At 43.4% G+C, this 11,497-nt stretch overlaps 1 protein-coding gene across 1 annotated transcript; it reads right to left on the bottom strand.

Moving 5' to 3' along the window:
• Positions 1-5,676: 5,676 nt before the first annotated feature.
• Positions 5,677-6,861, bottom strand: LOC138909283 (uncharacterized). The gene is made up of 2 exons (XM_070200469.1): positions 6,799-6,861; positions 5,677-6,297 (listed from the first exon to the last, which is right to left on the bottom strand). The coding sequence occupies exons 1-2, from the start codon at positions 6,859-6,861 to the stop codon at positions 5,677-5,679; spliced, it is 684 nt and encodes a 227-aa protein (XP_070056570.1).
• Between the last annotated feature and the right edge of the window lie 4,636 nt (positions 6,862-11,497).

The raw sequence follows: 11,497 nt of genomic DNA, 5'->3' as shown, positions 1-11,497 counted from the left end.
TATATACCCACCTAGCTATCACTGAATCCCTAACAGGTGTGGACACCTCAAAAGGTTTAACTGTCATGACCCAATTTCACCCTCCGTGAACCGTCGTGATGGCACTTAGTCTCTACGACTAGGTAAGCCAAAAACTTTTGCGAAAATGAAACTAAAGCATGAACATTAACTACTAACAGTAACAAATATCAAATAAGCAACTGAATACCACTCGGCATATATAATTATCACCTCTGAAAACGTACAAAACAATTCCCAAAACCCGGAATATTGTAAGTCACAAGCTACTAAGAAGTCTTAACCGTTCTATACATCATTTCTACAGAAAGAAGGCAAAATGAACATAGGGGTTTAGAGGGGGACTCCGACCATCTGGGGGTGCGAGCAGATATACCTTGAAGTATAAGCAGCAATGACTGCAACTAGTGATGAGGATGGTAAGATGAACCTGGATCTGCACACGAAAAACATGTGCAGGAAAGGGCGTGAGTACATAACAACGGTACCCAGTAAGTGCCAAGCCTAACCTTGGTTGAGTAGTGACGAGATCAGGTCAAGGCCCTACTGGTATAAATATAATGAGATAGGACAGAATGAAATATAGCAGTAAAAATAAATACGGAAATCTAACAGGAATAGAATCAATGAAAGACAACAGCTCAGAACACAGTGATAACAACAGCGGATCTCCCGGGATATCGTCCCGTAGTACCAAACGTAAATGTGCAGGGGGGATCTACTAGAATACCATTCTGTATTCCAAAGTAAATATGCAAGACAGGGGGATCTACCGGAATACCGTTCCGTAGTCCCAAAGTAAATATGCAGAACAGGGGGGATCTACCAGAATACCGTTCCGTAGTCCCAAAGTAAATATGCAGAACATGGAGGATCTACCAGAATACCGTTCCGTAGTCCCAAAGTAAATATGCATAATAGGGGGATCTACCGGAATACCTTTCCATAGTCCCAAGGTAAATATGCAGTGCAAACAATAGAAATACAACTACATCAGCAAATCTTACGATTTAGACTAAGTACCAGTCAAGGAGGAAGTAGGAAATTCACTAACCATGCTGCACAGAGTTTCACATAAACAATTAAGACATGTAGACATGTTGTTCAAGACTAAACATGATAAATTCATATGCTAGTGTAGCTCAATTAAAGGAAGACATGTATTTTACTTAATGAAAATGGAGTTTTGCAACAATAGCCCGTGTATGTACTCGTCACCTCACGTACACGGGCCTCACATATCAAATAGTACCAAATCCTAAGAGGAGTTCCCCCACACAAGGTTAGGCAAGCCACTTACCTCGAACCAAGCTCAATCAATCAGTCACAATGCCTTTCCCACGAATATCTGGCTCCGAGTGGCCCAAATATAGCCAAAATCAATTACATGGCATGAATATAACTACAAGAAATTAATCTAGCTAATGAAAACAAAGCTAACGCAAGAAATTGAAAAATCGCTAAAAAATCCTCCCCGGGACCACGTCTCGGAATCGGGTAAAGGTAACAAAATACAATCACCCATTCACCCCCAAATCCGAAATTAAAATCTCGATCAAAAAACCAAAATTCGGCCTAAGAACTTTTCTCAATTTTTTCCCTATTTCCACCCCCGAATCCGAAATTAAATGATAAAATCAAGCATAGATTAGTGGGATTTAATCATAAAGGAGTTAGGAATCATTACCCAATAACTTCCTCTGAAAATCTCTCCAAATTTTGCCTTTTACCGAGCTCTCAATCAAAAGTGGTGATATGAACTTAAACCCTTGTTTTTTAACTTTAAATTCTTCCTAGTGATTCCTTAATCTCGATTGCGGAAAAGGCCTCGCGATCGCGAAGAACAACTTCGCTCCCTCAAAAATTTATCCTACGCGAATGCGTAACACCTCATGCGAACGCGATGCACTAGGTGTTCACACCTACGCGATCGCAATTGTCCTCGCGCGATCGCGAAGAGTAACAGTCAAACTCCACTGCTGCCTCACTTCTTCTTCGCGAACGCGGCATAGCCCACGCGTTCGCGGTGCACTACCTGATGGTTGATGCGATCGCGTCTTCATCTTCGCGAATGCGAAGAGCAATTTTAGCTGACCTCTCAGATGACCTACGCGATCGCGAGATCTCCCTCGCGAGCGCGATGAAGAAAAATGTCTGCAATAACACCAGAAAATCTGCCAACTCCCTAAGTCCAAAAAATGACCCGTTGAGCATCCGAAACACATCTGAGGCCCCCAGGAACTCAACCAAACATACCAACCAATCCTAAAAGACAATACGAACTTAGGCGAGCCTTCAAATCACGTCGAACAATATCAAAAACACATATTATGCACGGATTCAAGCCTAATGAACTTTGAAATTTCTAAATTCTACAAACGACGTCGAAACATATCAAATCTCATCCGAATGACCTCAAATTTTTCACACAAAGTCATATTCAACACTACGGACCTACTCCAACTTCCGAAATCGGAATCCGACCCCGATATCAAAATTTTCACTACCGGTCCAAATCTCCAAAAATTTGACTTTCGCCATTTCAGGCCTAAATAAGCTACGGACCTCAAAAATTCAATCTGGACGCGCTCCTAAGTCCAAAATCACCCAACGGAGTTAACGGAACCAACGAAACTCCATTCCGAAGTCGTCTTCACACAGTTCTGACTACGGTCAAAATCCTAAGAATTAAGCTTTCGTTTAGGGATTAAGTGTCCCAAATCACTCCATAAACCAAAAAAAAACCTCCCGGCAAGTCACAATCGCAGAAATAGATATGGGAGAAGCAGTTAATAGGGGATAAGGATTATAACTCTAAAAACGACCGACCGGATCGTTACATCCTCCCCCTATTAAAACAATTGTTCGTCGTCGAACGAGTATAGAGACATACCTGAAGGGGTGAAAAGATGAGGATAACAGGTGCACATATCCTGCTCGGTCTCCCAAGTCACCTCCTCGACCGGCTGACCCCGCCACTAAACCTTTATTGATGCAATGTTCTTTGACTTCAGCTTTTGAACCTGCTTGTCCAAAATAGCCACTGGCTCCTCAACATAGGATAGATCCTTGTCCAACTGGACTGAACTAAAATCCAACACATGAGACGGATCGCCGTGATACCTCCGGAGCATCAAAATATGAAATACCGGATGAACTCCTGCTAGGCTAGGAGGTAAGGCAAGCTCATAAGCAACCTCCCCAACTCGCTGCAACACCTCAAAGGGGCCAATAAACCTTATGATCTGATTGCCCCGCTTTCCGAACCTCATAATGCCCTTCATAGGCAAAACCCAAAGTAGGACCCGCTCTCCAACCATAAATGCAACATCGAGAACCTTCCGGTCCGCATAGCTCTTCTGTCTGGACTGGGCTGTGTGAAGTTTGTCCTGAATGACCTTCACCTTCTCCAAGGCATCCTGAACCAAGTCCATACCCAATAATCTAGCCTCGCCGGGCTCGAACCAACCCATTGGGGACCGACACCGCCTACCATATAGAGCCTCATACGGTGCCATCTGAATGTTGGACTAATAACTGTTGTTGTAGGCAAACTCCACAAGTGGCAAGACCTGATCCCAGGAAACTCCAAACTCCATCACATACGCACGGAGCATATCCTCAAGAATCTAAATAGTGCGCTCAGACTGCCCGTCCGTCTAAGGGTGAAAAGTTGTGATCAACTCAACCCGAGTACACAAATCCTGTTGTACAGCTCTCTAGAATCGTGATGTAAACTGCGTGCCCCGGTCAAAGATGATAGATACCGCTACGCCATGAAGTCTGACAATCTCACGAATGTAAATTTGAACCAGCTACGTGGAAGAATATGTAGTCATCACAGGAATGAAATGAGCTGACTTGGTCAGCCTGACCACAATCACCCAAGCTGCATCAAACATCCGCTGAGTCTGTGGGAGTCCAACCACGAAGTCCATAGTGATCCGCTCCCATTTCCACTCCGGAATCTCTATCTTCTGAAGCAACCCACCCATTCGCTAATGCTCATACTTCACCTGCTGGCAATTTAGACATCTAGCCACATATTCTATTATGTCCTTCTTCATCCTCCTCAACCAATAATGCTGCCTCAGGTCCTGATACATCTTTGCGGCACCCGGATGAATGGAGTATCACGAGCTGTGAGCCTCCTAGAGAATCAACTCACGCAAACCGTCCACATTAGGCACGCATAACCTGCCCTGCATCCTCATTGCACCATCCTACCCAATAGTGACCTCCTTAGCATCATCGTGCTGGACCGTGTCCTTAAGGACAAGCAGATGGGGGTCATCATACTGATGCTCCCTGATACGATCATAAAGGGAAGATCGAGAGACCACACAACCAATACTCGACTCGGCTCAGAAATATCCAATCACACAAACTGGATGGCTAAGGTCTGAACATCCCTCTGTGGTCCTCTCTGCTACTGGTAGGTAAGCTAAACTTCCCAAACCTTCTGCCCGGCGACTCAAAGCATCGGCCACCACATTGGCCTTCCCCGGGTGGTACAAATGGTAATATCATAATCCTTAAGCAGCTCTAACCACCTCCTCTGACACAAATTAAGATCCTTCTACATGAACAGATGTTGCAAACTCCGGTGATCAATGTAGATCTCATAAGGAACACCGTAAAAATAGTGCCTCCAATTCTTCAAGGCATGAACAATAGCTGCTAGCTCAAGGCCGTGGACATGATAGTTCTTTTCATGCACCTTCAGCTGTCTGGACGTGTAGGAATTCACCCTACGGTCATACATCAACACCGCGCCAAGGCCAACTCGCGACGCATCACAATAAATTGTATATGACCCCGAACCTGAAGGCAATAATAATACTGGTGTTGTAGTCAAAACTGTCTTGAGATTCTAAAAGCTCTCCTCACACTCCTCTGTCCACCTGAATGGAGAACCCTTCTGGGTCAGCCTGGTCATAGGCGCTGCAATAGATAAAAATCCCTCAACAAACCGACGGTAATACCCCGCCAAACCAAGGAAGCTCCGGATCTCTGTAGCTGAGGACGGTCTGGGCCAACTCTGCACTGCTTCCACCTTCTTCAGATTGACCTTGATCCCCTCACTCGACACAATATGACCCTACAATGACACAAAATCTAACCAGAACTCACATTTTGAGAACTTTGCATACAACTTCTTTTCTCTCAAAGTCTGAAGCACTGTCCTCAGGTGCTGCTCATGATCCTCCCGAGTTCGGGAATATACTAGAATATCAACAATGAATACAATGACAAAAGAATCAATATAGGGACGGAACACACTGTGCATCAAGTTCATAAAGGCTGTTGGGGCATTAGTAAGCCCAAATGACATCACAAGGAACTCGTAATGGCCATACCGAGTCCTGAAAGTAGTCTTCGGGATATCTGGCTCCCGAATCTTCAACTGATGATAACTTGATCGCAAGTCAATCTTGAAAAACACTTTAGCACCCTGTAACTGATCAAATAGGTCATCAATACGAGGCAAAGGATACCTGTTCTTCACTGTGACTTTGTTCAACTGGCGATAATCAATACACATACGCATAGAACCATCTTTCTTCTTTACAAACAAGACAAAAGCACCCCAAGATGACACACTGGGCCGAATGAAACCCTTATCAAGCAACTCCTGCAACTGCTCCATCAACTCCTTCAAGCCATACGGTATAGAGGAATAGAGATGGGATGAGTGCCCGGCAACAAATCAATGCAGAAATCAATATCTCTGTTGGGCGGCATGCCCGAAAGATCAGCTGGGAACACATCTGGATTGTCCCTCACTAATGGAACTGACTCAACTGTAGGGGTATCAATACTGACATCTCTCACATAAGCTAGATATGTGTCGCACCTCTTCTCAACCATTCGTTGAGCCTTAAGAAATGAAATTACTCTGCGGAGAGTATACTCTAAGGTACCTCTCCACTCTAATCGTGGTAAGTGTGGCATAGCCAGCGTCACGGTCTTAGCGTGACAATCAAGATTAGCATAATGGGGCGACAACCAGTTCATGCCTAAGATAACATCTAAATCTACCATGCCGAGTAATAATAAGTTAGCTCTGGTCTCAAAACCACTAAGAGCAATCAAACACGACCAATGCACGCAGTCCACAACAAGAGAATCTCCCACAGGAGTAGACACATAAATAGGGGAACTCAAAGAATCTTGAGATACACCCAAATGTGGGGCAAAAATAAGAGGACTAATATGAATATGTAGAGCCTGAGTCAAATAATACCGATGCATCTCTATGACAGACTGGAACAATACCTGTAATGACATAGTCGAAAGCAACTGTCTCTATAAGAGCAGGAAGGGCATAATATCCGGCCTCGCCTCCCCCTCTAGGGTGACCTCTACCTCTCCGACCTCTACCTCGAGCTGGCTGAGCAGATGGGGTAGTAGCTGGTGCTCGAATCATGGCTTGAGGACCCGATGGAGCATGTTATGGCTAAGAAATCTGTGGAGGTGCACCCCTCCTAAGTATGGGGAAAAATCCTCACCACATGGCGAGTGTCGCCACACTCAAAACAACCTCGCTGCTGACGTGGCTGTGGGAACTATGCGGTACGGGTACCCTAAGACCCATGAACACTTGAAACACTGTGCGAAGCCTGAAATGCAAACTAAACTGGCTGACCCATAAAACCTCTACCATATCGTACCCTACCTCCAAAATAAGGACCAGTGGATCTCTCTGGTCTACGAGGTCTCCTTGACTCCCTGTACTCTCTCTCCTGACCTCGCCTGTCCTCTCTCTCCTGGACCAACCTGTCCTCTACTGCGAGCAATCCCTACCACCTGCTGAAATGGGACCACAGGTTTTGTCGCCATAACACCTGGAACCTGACCAATGTGAACTCACTGCTCTAGAGTACCGACGACGGGAGTCTGTGCTTTTCCCCCGGCCTGAGATATGGCAGGAGCAAGTGAAATCAATCCAGCATGAGCTAAGGTGCTGAACATGCTCAGAAACTGGGCTAGAGTCTCCTGGAGGGCTAGTGCAGAAACAGGTACCTCAGGTGTCTGCCCTCCGGCTGGAGTTATTGGGGGATCCTCTATAGCAGCTCGTGCGGGTGCCCTGGCTGCAGCACGTGGTCGTCCTCGGCCTCTAACTCTGTCTCTGCCTCTAGCAACATCGATAACTACAGTTTGTGTTCTCACCATCTGTGAGAGAATAGAATACATAAGTTCAGAATTTTTGAAGTCAACAATTTTTGCACGACAAGGAATCAAATTAGTGAAATTCTCCTAACAGTTCCATAGCCTCCCGAAGATAAATACAGACGTCTCTGTACCGATCCGCGAGACTCTAATAAACCAGCTTGTGACTCACGACTCCTATGAACCTAGAGCTCTGATACCAACTTGTCACGACCCAATTTCTCCCTCTGTGAACCGTCGTGACAGCACCTAGTTTCTATGACTAGGTAAGCCTAACACTTTTGCGGAAATGAAACTAAAGCATGAACATTAACTACTAACAGTAACAAATATCAAATAAGCAACTAAATACCACTCGGCATATACAATTATCACCTCTGAAAACGTACAAAACAATTCCCAAAACCCGGAATACAGTAAGTTAAAAGCTACTAAGAAGTCTTAACCGTTCTATACATCATTTCTACAGAAAGAAGGCAAAATGAACATAGGGGTTTAGAGGGGGACTCCAAGCATCTAGGGGCGCGAGCAGATGTACCTTAAAGTCTCTAATAAGCAGCAACGACTGCAACTAGTGATGAGGATGGTAAGATGAACCTAGATCTGCACACGAAAAACATGTGCAGGAAATGGCATGAGTACACAACAACAGTACCCAGTAAGTGCCAAGTCTAACCTCGATCGAGCAGTGACGAGATCAGGTCAGGGTCCTACTGGTATAAATATAATGAGATAAGACAGAATGAAATATCGCAGTAAAAATAAATACGAAAATCTAACAGGAATACAATCAACGAAAGACAATAGCTAAGAACATAGTGATAACAACAGCGGATCTCCCAAGATACCGTCCCATAGTCCCAAATGTAAATGTGCAGGGGGGATATACCGGAATACCGTTCAGTAGTCCCAAAGTAAATATGCAAGACAGGGGGATCTACCGGAATACCGTTCCGTAGTCCCAAAGTAAATATGCAGAACAGGGGGGAGGGATCTACCGGAATACCGTTCCGTAGTCCCAAAGTAAATATGCATAACAGGGGGGATCTACCGGATTACCGTTCCATAGTCCCAAAGTAAATATGTAGAACAGGGGGATCTATCGGAATAGCTTTACTTAGTCCCAAGGTAAATATGCAACGCAAACAATAGAAATACAACTACATCACGAAATCTTATGATTTAGACTAAGTACTAGTCAAGGAGGAAGTAGGAAATTCACTAAGCATGATGCACAGAGTTTCACATAAACAATTAAGACACGTAGACATGCTGTTCTAGACTAAACGGGATAAATTCGTATGCTAGTGTAGCTTAGTTAAAGGAAGACAAGTATTTTACTTAATGAAAACGGAGTTTTGCAACAATAGCCCATGTACGTACTCGTCAACTCACGTACACGGCGCTCACATATCAAATAGTACCAAATCCTAAGGGGAGTTTCCCCACACAAGGTTAGGCAATCTACTTACCTCGAACCATGCTCAATTAATCAGTCACAATGCCTTTCCCATGAATATCCGGCTCCGAGTGGCCCAAATCTAACCAAAATCAATTACATATCATAAATATAACTACAAGAAACTAATCTAGCTAATGAAATCAAAGCTAACGCAAGAAATTGAAAAATCGCTCAAAAAGCCTTCCCGGGCCAACGTCTCAGAATCGGGTAAAAGTAACAAAATACAATCACCCATTTACTCACGAGTTCACTCGTACCAAAATTACTCAAATCCGATACCAAAATCTCGATCAAAACCCAAAAATTCGGCCTAAGAACGTTTCTCAATTTTTCCCCTATTTCCACCCTTAAATCCGAAATTAATGATGAAATCAAGCATAGATTAGTGGGATTTAATCATAAAGGAGTTAGGAATCATTACCCAATAACTTCCTCCGAAATTCTCTCCAAATTTCCCCGGACCCAAGAACAACTTTGCTCCCTCAGAAATTTACTCTAAGCGAGCGCATAACACCTCACACGAACGCGATGCACTAGCTGCTCACACCTACGCGATCACAATTGTTCTCACGCGACCGCGAAGAGTAACACTCAAACTCCACTGCTGCCTCACTTCTTCTTCGCGAACGCGACCTAGCCCACGCGTTCGCGGTGCACTGCCTGATAACCTTACGTGATCGCGTCTTCATCTTCGCGATCACGAGATCTCCCTCGCGAATGCGATGAAGAAAAATGTCTGCAATAACACTAGAAAATCTGCCAACTCCCTAAGTCCAAAAAATGACCCATTGAGCATCCGAAACACGCCTGAGGCCCCTGGGAACTCAACCAAACATACCAACCAATCCCAAAACACTATACAAACTTAGTCGAGCCTTCAAATCACGTCGAACAACATCAAAAACACGGATTATGCACGGATTCAAGTCTAATGAACTTTAAAATTTCTAAATTCTACAAACGACATCAAAACATATCAAATCTCATCCGAATGACCTTAAATTTTGCACACAAGTCATATTAAACACTACGGACCTACTCCAATTTGCGGAATCAGAATTCGATCCCGATATCAAAATTTCCACTACAGATCCAAATCTCCAAAAATTCGTCTTTCGCCATTTCACGCCTAAATAAGCTATGGACCTCCAAAACACAATGCGGACACGATCCTAAGTCCAAAATACCCAACGTAGCTAACGGAACCGGCGAAACTCCATTCCTGAGTCGTCTTCACACAGTTCTGACTACAGTCAAAATCCTAAAACTTAAGCTTTCGTTTAGGGATTAAGTGTCCCAAATCACTCCAAAAACCAAAACGAAACCTCCAGGAAAGTCACAATAGCAGAAATAGATATAGGAGAAGCAGTTAATAAGGAATCGGGGCTATAACTCTAAAAACGACCGGCCGGGTCATTACATTAACCAACTCAGGTTTTATTCCAAACTTACTAGCAACCAACGAAGTAACATATGATAAGGTGGAACCAGGATCAATCAATGCAAATACATCATATGAGGAGACTGTTTATATACCTGTAACAACATCAGGTGACGACTCATGATCCTGTTGACCTGCTAATGCATAAATGTGGTTGTGAGGACTGCTCGAGCTAGATGCTCCACCTCTGCCTCTACCACTACTGATTGGTGCTTGTGAACCTAGCCTAGGGGGGCATACTGATGATGACGAACCAACTACAGATCTCGCTGACTGAAATATGCTTGTACCACCTCTCGTCAGACAATCTTTCATAACGTGGCCTAGACAACCACAAGTATAACAAACACCCAACCCCATACAGCACTGCACGACATGCTGCTTACCACATTGAGCACATCGTGATGAGGGCGGACTCACCCCTATACTGAGACTTCTCGGTATGTCATAAGATCAATATGCCTTCAGATAAATTTTATCAACTACGTATTTTTCTGAGACCCATGAACAGAAGATATAATAATAAGACACATGGGAAATCAAGAACATATGCATCATTAGTACTTCTAAGAATAGAATCATTTGTGAAAGTTGTGCGTTTGCTCATTTTGTTGTATCATATGGATCATACCAAAATGAAAGAAGGGATAGCCTTAACATACCTGAGCTGATTCCCTTAACAATCCCTCTAACACACGTCTTTTGCGAAAAATATGTAACGGCAGATCGGAGTAGGGAAAAATCTGTTTGATATTCTTGAGAAAGATTGTACCGTTCTCTCTTAGAATTGAATCTTATGCTGCTGTAGCGTTATGAAATTTCATATGTATTCATCTGTTACTAAGCACATACACCCCCCTTAAAGATGTAGGAAGATGTCTTAAAATTTTAGTTTGTGGACCCCACATTTTTGATGATTTAACCACATAATCCTCTAAGTGTGCCACCTTATTATATGAACTTAAGAGTCACATTTATCTAAGGTCCTTGGCTTCCACGTTGATGTTCTTTAGGCTTATTCAAAGATGTTAATTATTTAGCTAAGCTCCCACTCAAATCAATAATTACCCAATTAACCACATTATTACTATTTATCTCAAATTACTTCAAATACTACTCACTTTTAACACACTATATACACCTTGCTATCATGGTCATGCGGTACCTTGTATGGCACTAATCCATAAATACCGGGTATTATAGCTCGGACCGTATTTTATCCCAAATTGACAACCTTCAACAAAACTCATTTTCTTTGATTCGTTTACCCTTTAACCTTCACGACACTTACAAATCGCCTATTATAAATAGCATAAATTCTTATATCCTTAACAATAATCTCATCCCCGAGTCTACGTAGATTAACTTACGATGAAACTTTAACGTACGAAAATGCGATATGT

The sequence above is a fragment of the Nicotiana tomentosiformis genome, chromosome 1, assembly GCF_000390325.3.
Source record: "Nicotiana tomentosiformis chromosome 1, ASM39032v3, whole genome shotgun sequence".
Classification (NCBI taxonomy): Eukaryota; Viridiplantae; Streptophyta; class Magnoliopsida; order Solanales; family Solanaceae; genus Nicotiana; species Nicotiana tomentosiformis.
This window is presented reverse-complemented; position numbering and strand designations above follow the sequence as displayed.